General features: G+C 45.3%; 1 protein-coding gene across 9 annotated transcripts in view; it reads right to left on the reverse strand.

Annotated features, from left to right (window-relative positions):
- Positions 1-18,602, reverse strand: part of LOC120039599 — a 38,486-nt gene that overhangs the window by 19,257 nt on the left and 627 nt on the right. For 8 of the 9 annotated variants that reach the window (XM_038985018.1, XM_038985017.1, XM_038985015.1 and 5 more), the window contains exons 2-18: positions 16,616-16,903; positions 16,060-16,164; positions 15,726-15,768; positions 15,563-15,638; positions 14,536-14,754; positions 11,737-11,824; positions 11,125-11,375; positions 8,367-8,542; positions 8,133-8,246; positions 6,605-6,841; positions 6,105-6,242; positions 4,557-5,900; positions 4,081-4,323; positions 3,690-3,923; positions 3,245-3,502; positions 2,815-3,030; positions 2,423-2,674 (exon numbers count right to left, since the gene is read on the reverse strand). In XM_038985018.1, the coding sequence (XP_038840946.1) occupies positions 2,423-2,674; positions 2,815-3,030; positions 3,245-3,502; positions 3,690-3,923; positions 4,081-4,323; positions 4,557-5,900; positions 6,105-6,242; positions 6,605-6,841; positions 8,133-8,246; positions 8,367-8,542; positions 11,125-11,375; positions 11,737-11,824; positions 14,536-14,754; positions 15,563-15,638; positions 15,726-15,768; positions 16,060-16,164; positions 16,616-16,777 (4,156 nt within the window). In that variant the 5' untranslated portion in view covers positions 16,778-16,903. The remainder of the gene's footprint in view (positions 1-2,422; positions 2,675-2,814; positions 3,031-3,244; positions 3,503-3,689; positions 3,924-4,080; positions 4,324-4,556; positions 5,901-6,104; positions 6,243-6,604; positions 6,842-8,132; positions 8,247-8,366; positions 8,543-11,124; positions 11,376-11,736; positions 11,825-14,535; positions 14,755-15,562; positions 15,639-15,725; positions 15,769-16,059; positions 16,165-16,615; positions 16,904-18,602) is intronic. The other variant, XM_038985013.1, reaches the window with a different exon arrangement.

Below are 18,602 nucleotides of genomic sequence, written 5' to 3' on the forward strand. Positions count from 1 at the left end.
AGATATCATATTCCTAATTCACACAAGAAAAAAAGCCTAGGTTTGGTTAGTTAGCTTGTTGGCAGTACTGTATGTCTGAGGTACCTGGTGGTTAGTTAGCTTGTTGGCAGTACTGTATGTCTGAGGTACCTGGTGGTTAGTTAGCTTGTTGGCAGTACTGTATGTCTGAGGTACCTGGTGGTTAGTTAGCTTGTTGGCAGTACTGTATGTCTGAGGTACCTGGTGGTTAGTTAGCTTGTTGGCAGTACTGTATGTCTGAGGTACCTGGTGGTTAGTTAGCTTGTTGGCAGTACTGTATGTCTGAGGTACCTGGTGGTTAGTTAGCTTGTTGGCAGTACTGTATGTCTGAGGTATCTGGTGGTTAGTTAGCTTGTTGGCAGTACTGTATGTCTGAGGTACCTGGTGGTTAGTTAGCTTGTTGGCATTACTGTATGTCTGAGGTACCTGGTGGTTAGTTAGCTTGTTGGCAGTACTTATGTCTGAGGTACCTGGTGGTTAGTTAGCTTGTTGGCCGTACTGTATGTCTGAGGTACCTGGTGGTTAGTTAGCTTGTTGGCAGTACTGTATGTCTGAAGTACCTGGTGGTTAGTTAGCTTGTTGGCAGTACTGTATGTCTGAGGTACCTGGTGGTTAGTTAGCTTGTTGGCAGTACTGTATGTCTGAGGTACCTGGTGGTTAGTTAGCTTGTTGGCAGTACTGTATGTCTGAGGTACCTGATGGTTAGTTAGCTTGTTGGCATTACTGTATGTCTGAGGTACCTGGTGGCTAGTTAGCTTGTTGGCAGTACTGTATGTCTAAAGTACCTGGTGTTTAGTTAGCTTGTTGGCAGTACTGTATGTCTGAGGTACCGGGTGGTTAGTTAGCTTGTTGGCAGTACTGTATGTCTGAGGTACCGGGTGGTTAGTTAGCTTGTTGGCAGTACTGTATGTCTGAGGTACCTGGTGGTTAGTTAGCTTGTTGGCAGTACTGTATGTCTGAAGTACCTGGTGGTTAGTTAGCTTGTTGGCAGTACTGTATGTCTGAGGTACCTGGTGGTTAGTTAGCTTGTTGGCAGTACTGTATGTCTGAGGTACCTGGTGGTTAGTTAGCTTGTTGGCAGTACTGTATGTCTGAGGTACCTGATGGTTAGTTAGCTTGTTGGCATTACTGTATGTCTGAGGTACCTGGTGGCTAGTTAGCTTGTTGGCAGTACTGTATGTCTAAAGTACCTGGTGTTTAGTTAGCTTGTTGGCAGTACTGTATGTCTGAGGTACCGGGTGGTTAGTTAGCTTGTTGGCAGTACTGTATGTCTGAGGTACCTGGTGGTTAGTTAGCTTGTTGGCAGTACTGTATGTCTGAGGTATCTGGTGGTTAGTTAGCTTGTTGGCAGTACTGTATGTCTGAGGTACCTGGTGGTTAGTTAGCTTGTTGGCATTACTGTATGTCTGAGGTACCTGGTGGTTAGTTAGCTTGTTGGCAGTACTTATGTCTGAGGTACCTGGTGGTTAGTTAGCTTGTTGGCCGTACTGTATGTCTGAGGTACCTGGTGGTTAGTTAGCTTGTTGGCAGTACTGTATGTCTGAGGTACCTGGTGGTTAGTTAGCTTGTTGGCAGTACTGTATGTCTGAGGTACCTGATGGTTAGTTAGCTTGTTGGCATTACTGTATGTCTGAGGTACCTGTTGGCTAGTTAGCTTGTTGGCAGTACTGTATGTCTAAAGTACCTGGTGTTTAGTTAGCTTGTTGGCAGTACTGTATGTCTGAGGTACCGGGTGGTTAGTTAGCTTGTTGGCAGTACTGTATGTCTGAGGTACCTGGTGGTTAGTTAGCTTGTTGGCAGTACTGTATGTCTGAGGTACCTGGTGGTTAGTTAGCTTGTTGGCAGTACTGTATGTCTGAGGTACCTGGTGGTTAGTTAGCTTGTTGGCAGTACTGTATGTCTGAAGTACCTGGTGGTTAGTTAGCTTGTTGGCAGTACTGTATGTCTGAGGTACCTGGTGGTTAGTTAGCTTGTTGGCAGTACTGTATGTCTGAGGTACCTGGTGGTTAGTTAGCTTGTTGGCAGTACTGTATGTCTGAGGTACCTGATGGTTAGTTAGCTTGTTGGCATTACTGTATGTCTGAGGTACCTGGTGGCTAGTTAGCTTGTTGGCAGTACTGTATGTCTAAAGTACCTGGTGTTTAGTTAGCTTGTTGGCAGTACTGTATGTCTGAGGTACCGGGTGGTTAGTTAGCTTGTTGGCAGTACTGTATGTCTGAGGTACCTGGTGGTTAGTTAGCTTGTTGGCAGTACTGTATGTCTGAGGTACCTGGTGGTTAGTTAGCTTGTTGGCAGTACTGTATGTCTGAGGTACCTGGTGGTTAGTTAGCTTGTTGGCAGTACTGTATGTCTGAGGTACCTGGTGGTTAGTTAGCTTGTTGGCAGTACTGTATGTCTGAGGTACCTGGTGGAACCCCAGCAGGTTCTTCACGGACAGCATCCAACAGATCAAACCAGCCATCTCCCTCCTCTCTCTCTGCTGGTGGTCTCTGCTCTGAGATGATCATCTCTGACTGGAGTATCTCCTCTTGCTGTCCCCACCTCTCTTCAACAATAGTCACCCTCTTCTTCATTATTTTTTCTATGGTCGTCACATCAACCACAGAGGTGGTCTGGCTTAAATCTGGATATACCGGAGTATGCTCACCAAGAGCAACTGATACAGACAGGGGAAAGTCCTTTAGTTTAGGAACTTTACCATGTTCTCCAAAAACCATTGTTTATTCTCAGTCAAAGCTGGGAAATGTACACAGCTGCAAATGTACAAAGATTGTGGCAATTAAGCAGGAACGGTACCTGGTGGTACAATGATCGGCTCCTCACGGACATCAGCAAACGGTGTAAACCAATCATCATCTCTCTCTGGTTGTCGCTGCCACTCCTCTACTTCCTGTTTCTGTTGTGGCCTCGTCTCCTCCACCAGAACCACCACTGGCTTCTGCTTTTCAGCCTTTACCTCAACCACAGGGCTGATCACATCTGGAGAAACCGGTGTTGGCTCTGCTGGAGCGACTGATACAAACACACATAGTACATACCCTTCAGATTCAGCTAGATGTGTGGGCTCACAAAAAGCCATGTCATCAAAGATCATATTCCCAGATAAACATTCCAAAGTTCATATGGGAAAAGCACTACGGTTAGTCTGCGAGTTTGGCGAGGTGGGTTGGTTATATTTTGATGGAATCAGGGGCTGAGGCGCAAAGCCTTGAATTGTATGGGGTACCTGGTGGTATATAGGATGTTTCTCTGGGCACGACATCCAGTTGCACAAACCAGTCCTCGTCCATCTCTCTTGATGGCTGTGGTGGAAGTATAACTTCTTCTTGATGTCGCTCCTCTTGCTTCTCTTCCATTACAGTCACCCTTCTCTCCTCTCTCTGCTCTACTGTCGTCAACTCAACCACAGAGGAGACACTTTCCTCAGGGTATACCGGAATACGCTCTTCCACAGAAGCTGGTACAAACACACATTCCTCAGATACTGGAAGATAATTGAAATTACTACACAAAGCAATGTAGCTGAAGCCCTTCTCTTGGTGGATAGTCAAATGTCTTGTTAGTTATTCTTATTTGAAAGTATTCTGCAGCGTATGAAGCACAGGCTCAGGGAAGATGTTGTTCATATTGTGGTGGGACGGGGAAGCAGTGCATGAAAATCATGGAAATACCTGACGGAATCACAGATGGTTCTCTGGGAACAATGTCCAGCAGGACAACCCAGTCATCTTCCATCTCTCTCTGTGACTGTGACGGTTTCTGTTCCAGACGGCTCTGGTCTTCCTGTAACTCCATCTCCTCCACTACAGTCACCCTGCTCTCCTCTCTCTGCACTACTGTCATCACTTTAACCATGGAAGAGATGGTTTCCTCTACGTACACCTGAACTTGCTCTTGCAAAGAAGCTGATACATAAAGACACAATGAACCGTGAGAGACATGAAGTTCAAAGCCTAGTTTGATGATTAATCAGTCATTGTAGCCCAGTTGTTTCAATCCCTAAAATACCAAATAATTGAGGCATAGCACAAGCAGCAGGGCTTTGATGAAAGTTCTTCATACCTGAAACTGGTGTGGTTGGTACACCTGAAGGAACACGATCAGCCAGGTCCAAGAGCATACACCAATCATCTTCCTGCATTTGCCACGGTCTCCGTCCTTCCACCAACCCCCTTTCAGGCTGTTGCTGTGTGGCCTCCACTTCAATGCATTCCCTCTCTGGTGCTCTCTGCTCGACCGTGTCTACTAACACCACAGAGAATCTTGTGGAGACCACAGGCACCAGAGCGGAGTCGACTGGAATGACTGACAAAGTAGAGACAGCAGTTCTCTCAGCCACACAAATCCATACCGTACCAAAGGTTAATCTTTCAATTGAAATGGCAATTGTTGTAAAACACACGAGCTGGTTAGCTTTGCGGAGGGAATGTTCGAGATGGAATTGTCAGTAATTGTGTGGGTGGTGGTAAAGCAAGCGTTTCCATTACGGTTTCAACGGTGACGGGGAGAAGCAAAGCTGATTGGTTGATGGGACGTACCTGGAGGCTTATAAAGAGTCTTATGTGGGAGGCTGTCCAGCAGCACAACCCAATCGTCCTTGTCTTCTGGCTGGGATGGCTGCATATTCACTTCCACCACCTCTTCTTCTTCTTGGGGCTTCTCCATTTGTCTGACTCTATGTGGAACCCTCTCCACATCCTTTCTGAATTTCACCAAAACTTCCCCCTCTGTATAAAATCCATCTCCCAGCCTTTCCTCTGATAAAATGTCCTCTGATGACTTTTCCTCGAGTGTCTTCTGTGTTCTCCTCATTTCTTCCACTATTCTCACTGTTTTCTTGGTTTTCTTCACAGTCTGCTCTCCCTCTGGCACCCTTTCCTCCGACATCTGCCGCATCCTATCCTCTAGACCTCCTTTCACCTCTATCAATCCCTTGCCTGAAACCTTCCCATGTTCCACTCTCTCCTCCTGTTTCTCCTCCCTGACCTTTTCCTGTTCTTGGAGCCACTCCTGTTCTTGGAGCCACTGCTGAATTGTAACTACCGGTAACCCTAACTTCTCTGCCGCAAATAGTTCATTGAATTTCACCATAAGTTGTCCTTCTTTATAAAAATGGCCTCCTATCTGGTCCTCTGACAACTTCTCAGATGCTTTCTTCTCTAGTTCATCTGGAAGACTCTCATCCTGTGTCACTATAGTCACCTTCTTCCTCCTCCTTTCCACTCTTATCTCTCCTCTCCTTTCCTCAAGCCCCTCTGGCAACCCTTCCTCCAAAGCCTGACGCTTCCTCTCCTCTAACCATCCTTCATCCTCTTTCAATCCCTCGTCTGAAACCTCCACCTGTTCCACCGTCTCCTCCTCCATCTCTCCTTCTTGTTGCCTCATCTCTTTCACTATAGTCACACTATTCTGGGTCCTCCACTCTACTCTCCGTACCACAGAGGAGGTGCTCGCCACATTTGACCACCCTTCTTCAGATTCCTCTGCCTCTTCCATACTCTCCTCTTTTAGTCCCTCATCTTCCCCTGACTCATCTGGCAGCAATCCTTTGAGAAACACCTCCTTAATCTGCTCCTCCAACTCATCTACTTCCTCCACATTCTCTTCCGCTGCCTCTACCACCTCCTCCTCCCCCCCCTCCTGTTCTACCCCTCCCTCCTCCCCCTGCTGCTGCCTGGCCTCCACCTCCTCCTGTATCCTCTCCTCCAGCTCATCCACCTCCTGCAGCCGTTCTTCCAGAACCTTCACCTCCCTCAGTCTCTCATCCAGCACCTCTACCTCCCTCAGCTTCTCCACCAGGAACACTCCTTCCTGGAGCCTCTTGATCACCTCCCTCCTCTCCTGCCTAGTCTCCTCCTTCTCCAGGGAGACTGGGGGAGAGACTGAGGAGGGGCAGATTGGGGTTATCAGTATAGGAAGAACAGGAGTGTATACTCACCTATTCAGTGAGGTGAAACGCTCAGAATGTTACAGACAGAAATTATGATTCCCTGTTCTACCAGACAGACAATCATGTCTGTTCTGCAAAACTCTATTTCTGTGCTAATGAACAACAGCTAGTGAATGTATATAGTATGACGACTCACATGGAGGTGTGTCTACAAACTCAAAGCTGCGGTCCAACTGCATGACCCAGTCATCACTTGGTTCCTGCCTTGGCTGTAGCAGCCTCTCCAGAATGTTGGCCGTGGCCACCTTTGCCACCTTGGCAGAGCGGTATTTGACTGAGGACATCACAGAAACATTTAGAACAGAGCGGATCCCTTACATATAGAAAAATAACGTAGCTCGTGAGCACACTGCAAACAGAGGATCATCAGCAAAGCATACTTACCACAGTATCACAGCTCTACATCAATGAGGGCCAAGCACCATTGATAAGATAGCAACATTAAATAAGCCAGTACATGACAGAGCAACATCTTTAAAGATGTCATCACGGTCGGTGGCGAGCTTAGAAGGTTCACCTTCCATCACTGTCAACTTCTAAAGCACACCTCTACGGAGGATTCATTGTCAAAGCGAGGATGCACACAGTGACATCAGGTATACCACAGCTACACAGAATGAGGTTAACAACAGATACCTGGCGGTTTTATCATGGGGTAGGGGACATAGGGGAGGGAGGGTTGTCTGCCCAGCAGGACAAACCAATCCTCCTCTTTCTCCTCCACCAGTCTCCCCTGCTGCTGTTCATCAGACACCCGTCCCTGCCATGTCCGACTGACCGTCTGGCCTGTCTCAGTCTCCTGCCATGCCTGTCTGACTGTCTGGACGGACTTGCCATCATCCCAGCTCTGAGTGGAAGTCTCCCCCCCTCTGGCTGTTGATAGAACATGAGGTAATGGTGTTACTGCAGGAGTTAATGGTGAAGTTAGTTGGAGGAGAGAGTGAGGCAAAGCTCCCCTCCACAGGTCTGCATTTCAGGGGCTTTCAGAGCAAAGCTCCCCTCCACAGGTCTGCATTTCAGGGGCTTTCAAAGCAAAGCTCACTTATTTAGTAAGCAAATGGAATTCAATGTATCTGGCAGGCAGATAGCAAATTAAGTTAGTACAAGACTACCACACAATTCTGAGATCTGCAGAGCTAGACGTTTAGTTCCAAGCACAGGAACGGTAGGCTCCTCGACACAATGATGTCCATCATCAAGCACGGACCAAAGAACTGAAGGCTCTCTTTAACAAGCAACACAACACGGACCAAAGAACTGAAGGCTCTCTTTAACAAGCAACACAACACGGACCAAAGAACGGAAGGCTCTCTTTAACAAGCAACACAACACGGACCAAAGAACTGAAGGCTCTCTTTAACAAGCAACACAACACGGACCAAAGAACTGAAGGCTCTCTTTAACAAGCAACACAACACGGACCAAAGAACTGAAGGCTCTCTTTAACAAGCAACACAACACGGACCAAAGAACTGAAGGCTTTCTTTAACAAGCAACACAACACGGATCAAAGAACTGAAGGCTCTCTTTAACAAGCAACACAACACGGACCAAAGAACTGAAGGCTCTCTTTAACAAGCAACACAACACGGACCAAAGAACTGAAGGCTCTCTTTAACAAGCAACACAACACGGACCAAAGAACTGAAGGCTCTCTTTAACAAGCAACACAACACGGACCAAAGAACTGAAGGCTCTCTTTAACAAGCAACACAACACGGACCAAAGAACTGAAGGCTCTCTTTAACAAGCAACACAACACGGACCAAAGAACTGAAGGCTCTCTTTAACAAGCAACACAACACGGACCAAAGAACTGAAGGCTCTCTTTAACAAGCAACACAACACGGGCCAAAGACTCAAGAGCTCTGAAGCTGCTGTTAGTCAGTCATAAGCATCAATGTAACTGTAGCTGTGATTGATTGGCAGGTTATTCTGAGCTGCCCTTGGTGAGTCACCAGCATTGACTCAAGCTGGCCTGAGATTAGGCCTCAGCATAAGGGTTGGAGCTAATGAGATGATGAGAGGACTGACAGAGCGCAGGGTTAGATCAAGCTGACTCAAAGCTACAGTATGTAGTTCTCTGGCAAGGCTGAACTGAGGTTGCTCTATGTAAGCTGAGTCAAAACTTCAATGATGGTCCACATGGTTCCTGATTGGCTACCTGGTGAAAAAAAGGTCTGGGGTTGGTCAGATCCCAGCATGAAGAACCAATCGTCATCCTCGGTCTTGTTTGGACTAGCAGAGAGTTGCGAGGCATGGAGATCATCATCTCCAGCTACAAGAGTGGGACAAGTTGGTGAGAGACTGATCCTGAAGTCGTGCACGCTGGCACGAACACACACATTCCCACACACAAAAAACACATACTGTAATACACGCATACACACACCCACACCTTCGTCGATGGTGCGGGACAGCCTCTTGCTGGCGGACCGTGTGAAGCGTGGGGCGGGCCGGGCGATCATGGAACTGGCCTGGCGGGTCTGGGCCTGGGTACGGCCACTGTACCTGAACTTTGACCCCAGCGCCAGGAACCGGGAGCGGGACGACGGGGGCTCCACGGACGACACCCTGGGGGCGGAGAATCACACAGTCACTCACAGTTTCTAGACACGCTTATTATAATGATTTGGTTTCATAGTTCATAATAGCTTGCCCAGTGATGTGATGCATCAATAAATCACATCACTGGACCAGCCAAACTCCAGCTTTAATAAAAGCTTAGTCATGTTCCTCCAATGGCATACTGCCAGGTGACTTAGACCAATCTCATGTTACCTTAACCAGCTTCATCCAGAGCTTCTCCTGTATGACCCACTTGTCACGTACAGTGCTGTGAAAAAGTTTTTGCCCCCTTTCTAATTCTCTACTTTTGTATATTTTTGATACTGAATGTTATCATATCTTCAAACAAAACGTAATATTAGATAAAGGTAACCTGAGTGAACAAATAACACAACAATTACATACTTATTTCATTTATTTAATGAACAAAGTTATGCAACACCCAATGTCCGTGTGTAAAAGTAATTGCCCCCTTACACTCAATAACTGGTTGTTCCACCTTTAGCTGCAATGACTCCAGCCAAACACTTCCTATAGTTGTTGATCAGTCTCACGCCTCTGTGGAGGAACCCCCCCCAAACATCACACTACCACCACCATGCTTGACCGTTGGTATAAGGTTCTTACTGTGGAATGCAGTGTTTGCTTTTCACCAGGCATAATGGGACTTTGACTCATCTGTCCATAAAACGTTCTTCCAAGAGTGTTGATGATCATCCAGGTGCTTCTTGGCAAACTTGAGTCATCTTTTTGGACGAGATGGGTCCCATTATGTCTGGCGAAAACCAAACACTGCATTCCACAGTAAGAACCTCATACCAACGGTCAAGCATGGTGGTGGTAGTGAGATGGTTTGGGAGGCTTTGCTGCTTCAGGACCTGGACAACTTGCCTTAATAGAAGGAACCATGAATTCTGCTCTGTATCAGATAATTGTTCAGGAGAAAGTCAGGTAGTCCGTCTGTGAGCTGAAGCATAGCTGAGTCATGCAGCAAGACAATGATCCAAAACACACAACCAAGTCTACATGAAAATGGTTAAAAAGCAACAAATTTGACGTTTTGTAATGGCCTAGTCAAAGTCCAGACCTAATCCAAATGGAGATGTTCTGGAAGGACTTGAAATGAGCAGTTCATGCTTTGAAACCCACAAATGTTGCTGAGCTAAAGCAGTTCTACATGGAAGAGTGGGACAAAATTCCTCCACAGCGAGAGATGTGGTTGAAGATCTGATAACATTCAAAATATCAAACATATGCAGAAATAGAGAAAATCAGTAAAGGGGCAAATATTTTTCACAGCACTGTAGCTGGAGTTAGACTACCACCGGGACTAATAGAGTTACTCTCAGAAAGGTTATACTGCAGGGGCCAATTAGAAGGCACAAGGGATTGGTAACCTGAGAATGGCCCCCTGTTGCCGGGCGGTAGTGGGGGCAGATGACAGAATTAAATCGAACACTTTTATTGTATCTCTATGGAGGAGATGATCCAGGAAGTGGAGTAGGTAGAAGTTGCCCGCCCGTAACCGCTGATATGGGATCAGATATTGTTTTAACGTCCTAATGGTTAAGGTCAGGATTGGGGGATAGGATAATCTGATCCTAGATCTATGGTTAAGGGTAACTTGTTAGTTGGAAGCAGGGTGAGCAGTGGTGTAGCGGAGGTTAAATGCACGTTGGCTCGACTGAACATTTTACAAGCACCCATCTTGGCGGTGTAGAGAAACTTTTGCATTTATAAAACAATTTCCTGAAATTCTACAAATTTCTCCATGGAGCTAAGAGACATTTTTGCAATTTTAAGGCTAACTTCCTGCAATTCTACACATTTTGCCATGCAGCTAAAAGGGTTGCAGTTTTAAAGCAAATTTCCTGCGATTCTACATATTCTGCCATGGAACAGAGAGAATATTTTGCAGTTTAAAAGCAAATTTCCTGCAATCCTATGCATTTTGCCATGGCTAATGCTGTGTTCTTTTGCTCAAACATAACAAAATCTCTACTGTTAAATACATTTTTGGGGGATTTTTCAATTCTACCTGACTGTCTAGTTTTAGTTTTACTGATTGTTACTTCTCAAAGATAATATTATTAGGCCATTACAGTCGAAGCCCCGTCTAAGCCGGGGGAGGGAGGTCTACTAAGCTATATGGAATTGTTTTAAGAAGATCATACCAAGGATCATTTAGCTATTTGATTTTTAATTTTAAGACCCTTGAAGTATGCATATTTTTTTTTCTTATTAATTAATTATTTGATGAAAATGTGTATTTGGCCTTACTGCTATTAGCCCATACAACGCATAGAATAACAGATACATGGAGCAACAGATAGTCCCCCCCAAAACAGCTAAAGAAAGTTTGTTCTGAAGTGTCTGTCCTATATCTGAGAGATAGAAGATCGATCAGGAAACATTTTGTTTTACACGTATTTAACCCCTAAACAGTCTCAATATATAGTTCCATTCATTTTTTCAACTTAAAGGATAGGGAAATTATTTTAGTCGGCGATCACGGTTTACGGCGATCACGGTTTACCCACCACCTATTTATTCACCACTGTATCACTGAGGGCGAGTGACTTTCTCACCTGAAGAAGGTATGGTGTTCCACTGAGGCCTTCCACAGCTTCTTGGAGGCCTTGTAGTTGGGCAGCTTGAAGCCGATTGTGCTCTCGTACTGTTCCTGTTCAGAGGGACGGATCTTGATGAAGAAGCTGCTTCGCTTGTAGGAGATCTTGAGGACTTTGGGCCAGGGGAAACGATTGATCCTCAGCTTGTCCTTGTAGACCATGAGACCACCAGAACACACCCCTAGCGTGATGTCCACACCCTCAAGATCCTGTGAGCATGTAGAAAAAGTGCATTCAGTAAAGATGATGAATATGTTCTATATACCCTCATCATAGACACTATAGGCATCTTTCCGTCACTGTTATTCCTGCATTTACAGCAACATGCCACTAGGGGCAGCCTCTGCTACACTTTCAGCAGCACAGATTAATCTCTTGTTTGATGACAGCGATTTTGTAATTAAAAATCTGTGGTTGCTAGAGTTGCCTAACCTTGTTATTCCCAAATCATACACTTCGATTTGATAGTGCTCTACTTTTTCTGACCGCTCTTAAAAATATATATAAAAAATGTTCCTTCTATAGATAGAAGTGTTCCAGTCCTAGATTCCAGAACATTCTAAAGTGTACCTTGGCTTGGTGCAGATCCACTCCATACATAGACAGCTTCTTGGCATTCTCCAGAAACAACATGTCTGCCTGGGCTGGACTCATGGATCTGGAGACAAACACAGAGATGGATACATCAGGTAGCCTAGTGGTTAGAGCGTTGGGCCAGGAATTGAAAGGTTGCTGGATTAAATCCCTGAGCTGACAAGGTAAAAATCTGTCGTTCTGCCCATGAACAAGGCAGTTCCCCAGTAGGCCGTCATTGTAAATAAGAATTTGTTCTTAACTGACTTGCCTAGTTAAATAAAGGCTACATTGAAGATTTTTTTTTCTTTTTTTTTAAAAACAGGTCCGGTGCTTGCAACGCCAGGGTTGTGGGTTCGATTCCCACAGGGGACAAGTACAATAATGTTTGCACTCACAACTACTGTAAGTCTCTCTGGATAAGAGCGTCTCTTAAATGACTCAAAAGTAAACATGTAAGGGTGCAAGTTAGCAACTATATAAGTGCAAGTTATCAGCTATATGATAACATGTTTATGGTGTGTGTCATCGGTGCATACAGTGCACATGTACAGCAAGGCTTGCCATATGTAAAGCTAGCATATATGTAAAGTCTGCTGCTCTTTCCACCTAAAACCCCACATCTGACCTGTATGTGACATTCTGCCACTCCATTCTTTATCATAGCTCCAGTATATAGTCTGGTCTTTTCTACATTACTCCAGTATATAGTCTGGTCTTTTCTACATTACTCCAGTCTATAGTCTGGTCTTTTCTACATTACTCCAGTATATAGTCCGGTCCTCCCTGGTCTTTTGTACATTACTCCAGTATATAGTCATTACTCCAGTCTATAGTCCGGTCCTCCCTGGTCTTTTGTACATTACTCCAGTATATAGTCATTACTCCAGTCTATAGTCCGGTCCTCCCTGGTCTTTTGTACATTACTCCAGTATATAGTCATTACTCCAGCATATAGTCTGGTCCTCCCTGGTCTTTTCTACATTACTCCAGTAAATAGTCTGGTCCACCCTGGTCTTTCTACATTACTCCAGTATATAGTCTGGTCCTCCCTGGTCTTTTCTACATTACTCCAGTAAATAGTCTGGTCCTCCCTGGTCTTTCTACATTACTCCAGTATATAGTCTGGTCCTCCCTGGTCTTTTCTACATTACTCCAGTATATAGTCAGTCCTCCCTGGTCTTTTGTACATTACTCCAGTATATAGTCAGTCCTCCCTGGTCTTTTCTACATTACTCCAGTATATAGTCCGGTCCCCCCTGGTCTTTTCTACATTAGTCCAGTATATAGTCCGGTCCTCCCTGGTATTTCTACATTACTCCAGTATATAGTCCTTACTCCAGTATAGAGTCTGGTCCTCCCTGGTCTTTTCTACATTACTCCAGTATATAGTCCGGTCCTCCCTGGTCTTTTCTACATTACTCCAGTATAGAGTCTGGTCCTCCCTGGTCTTTTCTACATTACTCCAGTATATAGTCCGGTCCTCCCTGGTCTTTTGTACATTACTCCAGTATAGAGCCTGGTTCTCCCTGGTCTTTCTACATTACTCCAGTATAGAGTCTGGTCCCCCCTGGTCTTTTCTACATTACTCCAGTATATAGTCTGGTCCTCCCTGGTCTTTCTACATTACTCCAGTAAATAGTCTGGTCCTCCCTGGTCTTTTCTACATTACTCAGGTATAGAGTCTGGTCCTCCCTGGTCTTTCTACATTACTCCAGTATATAATCCGGTCCTCCCTGGTCTTTTCTACATTACTCCAGTATATAGTCTGGTCCTCCCTGGTCTTTTCTACATTACTCCAGTATATAGTCTGGTCCTCCCTGGTCTTTTCTACATTACTCCAGTATATAGTCTGGTCCTCCCTGGTCTTTTCTACATTACTCAGGTATAGAGCCTGGTTCTCCCTGGTCTTTCTACATTACTCCAGTATAGAGTCTGGTCCTCCCTGGTCTTTTCTACATTACTCCAGTATAGAGTCTGGTCCTCCCTGGTCTTTCTACATTACTCCAGTATAGAGCCTGGTTCTCCCTGGTCTTTTCTACATTACTCCAGTATAGAGTCTGGTCCTCCCTGGTCTTTTCTACATTACTCCAGTATATAGTCCGGTCCTCCCTGGTCTTTTGTACATTACTCCAGTATAGAGCCTGGTTCTCCCTGGTCTTTCTACATTACTCCAGTATAGAGTCTGGTCCTCCCTGGTCTTTTGTACATTACTCCAGTATATAGTCCGGTCCTCCCTGGTCTTTCTACATTACTCCAGTAAATAGTCTGGTCCTCCCTGGTCTTTTCTACATTACTCAGGTATAGAGCCTGGTTCTCCCTGGTCTTTCTACATTACTCCAGTATATAGTCTGGTCCTCCCTGGTCTTTTCTACATTACTCCAGTATAGAGTCTGGTCCTCCCTGGTCTTTCTACATTACTCCAGTATATAGTCCGGTCCTCCCTGGTCTTTTCTACATTACTCCAGTATATAGTCCGGTCCTCCCTGGTCTTTCTACATTACTCCAGTATAGAGTCTGGTACTCTCTGGTCTTTTCTACATTACTCCAGTATATAGTCTGGTCCTCCCTGGTCTTTCTACATTACTCCAGTATATAGTCCGGTCCTCCCTGGTCTTTTCTACATTACTCCAGTATAGTCTGGTTCTCCCTGGTCTTTTCTACATGATAGTTCCAGTATATAGTCTGGTCCTCTCTGGTCTTTTTTACATCATAGTTCCAGTATATAGTCTGGTCCCCCCTGGTCTTTTGTACATCATAGTTCCAGTATATAGTCAGTCCTCCCCTGGTTCTTACCTGTATGTGCGGTGCAACTCCATGACCTTGTCCTCCAGCTCTTTGCCCTGTCCCGGGGCCAGCCTCAGCTCCTTGGTGTAGTGAGAGCCGTGGACCTCTGGATCATACTCCCCCAGCTCAGACTGGGCCGTGTAGGAGCCTAGCATGGCCAGAGTTACAAAGGAGCATGGCAGCAGGCCACTCAGGATGTCTTTACGCAGCTGTAGACACAGGTAGTACCTGGGAGAGGGAGAGAGAGAGAGAAGGAGGGGAGGGGTGGAGGGAGAGAGAGAAGGAGGGGAGGGGTGGAGGGAGAGAGAGAGAGAAGGAGGGGAGGGGTGGAGGGAGAGGGAGAGAGAGAAGGAGGGGAGGGGTGGAGGGAGAGAGAGAAGGGGAGGGGGGAGGTAGAGAGAGAAGGAAGGGAGGGGTGGAGGGAGAGAGAGAGAGAGAGAGAGAAGGAGGGGAGGGGTGGAGGGAGGGAGAGAGAAAGGGGGGTGGAGAGAGAGAGAGAAAGGGGGGAGGGGTGGAGGGAGAGAGAGAGAGAGAGAAAGGGGGGTAGAGAAAGAGAGAAGGGGTGGAGGGAGAGAGAGAAGGGGAGGGGTGGAGGGAGAGAGAGAGAGAGAGAGAAAGGGGGGTGGAGGAAGAGAGGGGGGGTGGAGGGAGAGAGAAAGGGGGTGGGTGAGACAGAGGGGTGGAGAGAGCGGGAGTAAGAGAGCAGAGAGGGAGGGTGAAGAGAGAGGAGGGGTGAAGGGAGAGAGGAAAGAGAGAGAGAGAGAGGAGAGACGAGAGGTGAAGGGTGAGAGAGATATTGCGAGGGGGTGGAGGGTGAGCGAGAGAGGGGTTGGAGGGAGAGAGAGAGCGAGGGGGTGGAGGGAGAGAGAGAAAGAGGAAGGGGAGGTTAAGGGAAAAAGAGAGAGAGAGGGGGGCGAGGGTGAAGAGAGAGAGAGAGAGAGAGAGAGTGAAGAGAGAGGGAGGGGAATGGGAGTTAACCACTGACACCCTGAAATTGAGTTAACGGCAGATATTGTAGATGTGTGTGTAGATTAACCTGGTGAGGTCTTCTGTGAGCTGAGCTGGATCAGGAGGGTAGAACTTCACGTTGAAAGTGAACTCGTAGGTATAATCTGGAGAAGAAAATACAGAGTGAGTACTGTTGGTAATTTGAGTTAGAAAATGTATTTACTGTATGTCATGGTATTGACATCACCCACCTGCCACCTGTTTCCGGATCTCTTTGGAGGCGTCCAGCCATGTCTGTAAATGACAGCGGGAGAACAGACTCAATGAACGCCATCGTACTGTCAGACAGTCATTCTGCCCTCTGTGGTGAAACCTTCCATCCTATAGGTAGTGTTTCTCTAATGGACAAGAACATGCAGTCTAACTACACTCAAAACGAGCCCCTCACTGAACATGTCTTTCTCTCCCAAAGGACATCTCCACAGATGCAATCTACCCTCCTTTCACTTGGAAGTTTAAGATTACTGTTCACCACTTCACCCTAGATTAGCAGCCCATTCTTAAACCAGGCAAAGTGTACTGTACCCTGGAGGTGGGGGTATCCCAGACGGCCAGGCCACAGTAGTCTCTCTCCAGCAGGTTGAGGTGGTCACACACCTTCACAAACAGATCCGAGCCCGTCGCATGTTTCTACACAGGGAGACAGAGAGGAGACCAATCACAAATAAACATTCAGTAAGAAAAAAATATTACTGGTTGTACTCACAACCAATCACAAATAAGCATTCAGTAAGGAAGAAATATTACTGGTTGTACTCACAACCAATCACAAATAAACATTCAGTAAGGAAGAAATATTACTGGTTGTACTCACAACCAATCACAAATAAACATTCAGTAAGAAAAAAATATTACTGGTTGTACTCACAACCAATCACAAATAAGCATTCAGTAAGGAAGAAATATTACTGGTTGTACTCACAAACGATCACAACTATGCATTCAGTAAGGAAGAAATATTACTGGTTGTACTCACAAACGATCACAACTATGCATTCAAAAAGATTAAGTCAGAAACAGAGTTGATGGGCAATTATTTGAAGTGTAGAAAAGACAACGGTGTATTTGAGAAGTGTCTTACACCGAGCTCACACTCAAACAGAGTGTCGTCCAGGAGGGTGACTTTACACTGCATGATCCGCGGACGCTTGGAGGGTTTGGCCTCCTCTGCTAAAGCCGTCTTGTCTTCCCCATTAGTGTTCTCCCCTTCCCCTCCGTTCGCCTCTGCCTCCTCCTCCTCCATCTGCTCGGCTGGCTCTTCCTCTGTTTCTTCTTTCTTCTCTTTCTCCTCTACTCCCGCCTCCTTCTCTTCCCCCTCTACCGCCTCCTTCTCTACCTCGGTGTTGGCCTTCTGCTCCGCCTGTGCTGTCTAGGGGGTCACAGAAAGGTCATATGACAGATATGTTGTCAGGACGTTTCATTTCTAATTAAAGACAGTTACATTTATGTAATAGACAGAGTGACTCCAAATATAATGCAGTCATTCTCCTCTGGAAATAAGGCCAAGTGAGTTCCAGTGTAGTTGTTAGAGAGAAGAGCATGGCACGCACTGCAGTCCTTCTTCCACTTGTTATAACACACAACGTTCACACCGCCATGCTCTTCTCTCTAACAACTACACTTGAACTCTCTTGATTACAGTGCTGAGAGATTTTTCTGTTGTTGAGGTCAGTTCGGTTTCGGTTCGATTATTAAAAAATAATCTCAGTTTTTGATTTCTGTTTCTATAAAACATTTTTTTTACAATAAATGCAGCGTGCATTATGTGGGTTAAAGGCTGTAACAACACAGAATCAAACCATTAATAAAAGTCCCATGATGGTAATGACTGACCTTTACTTATCACTTATTAACCATCATGTATTCACAGTACTTTACTTTAATCAGATATTTGTTTTATTTGATGACTATTATTTCATTCCAAGTCATCATCTCATCTCTATAGAGCTGCTGCTGTCTGTCAAAATCACTATTTTACTAGTTCTTCAACGTAAATAAGGCAAACTTTTATGCTGAATACCTATAACTATCAATCACTTAGATGATGTATTTTCAGGTAGAGATACCTCGCAAAGCAACTGCTCTCTATCCCTCTCTCTTGTTCTCTCATCTCTGCTCTACACAGACCGACCGGACAAGCAACTGCTCTCTATCCCTCTCTCTTGTTCTCTCATCTCTGCTCTACACAGACCGACCGGACAAGCAATGGATTATGTTCATTGTAGTTAATTACCACATTTTCTGCTGTAAACTATGTCGAATTTTGGTCTGTTGGAAACTTCAACTCCCTACTACACAGCACAGTTCGGGCTTGATCTGATTTTTCTTTATACAAACTGAGCATCAAGCAAAAAAAATTTTTTTTAAATGTTTTCGCTCAGCACTACTAGATTAGTAGTACTAGATTACTATGTAACAGCAATGTTACTTAAATTATTAAATAATTACTTGAAGCGGTACTTTTCCTAACACAGACTAGATCTAGGTGGCTCTAGACCAGCACAGACCAGCCTAGTCAGTTCTGCTGAGTCAGCAGCCCACCCCAGTCAAGCACCAAATGAGTTGATGTTTTGTCCTGTACCTCTCTCTCCTGCTACGCTGAGTGTCTTCAGTGTAGCTATTCTCTGAATGCTATGTTGTTGATCAGACTCTGGGTAACATGTTCCTTCAGTTTCTGTGCTTGATGTTCACTTCACTTATTTTTACTCCAGTCTCTCACTTGAGACTCATTGGCCTACATATTCAGCCTGCTGCAATGCAGCCCCTCAATGTGCAAAATAATAACAGCATTGTAAAAAATAAATAAATGACACGTTAAATAATATACTGAACAAAAATATAAACGCAGCATGCAACAATTTCAGATACAGTTCATATAAGGAAATCAGTCAATTTAAATAAAGTCAATTCAGCATGGCAACTGTACACTCTCTCAAAACCTGAGACATCTGTGGCTTTGTGTTGTGTGACAAAACTGCACATTTTAGGAGTGGCCTTTTATTGTCTCCAGCACAAGGTGCACCTGTGTAATGATCATGCTCTTTAATCAACTTCCTGATTATACCACA

The sequence above is a fragment of the Salvelinus namaycush genome, unplaced genomic scaffold (genome assembly GCF_016432855.1).
Source record: "Salvelinus namaycush isolate Seneca unplaced genomic scaffold, SaNama_1.0 Scaffold284, whole genome shotgun sequence".
NCBI classification, from domain to species: domain Eukaryota; kingdom Metazoa; phylum Chordata; class Actinopteri; order Salmoniformes; family Salmonidae; genus Salvelinus; species Salvelinus namaycush.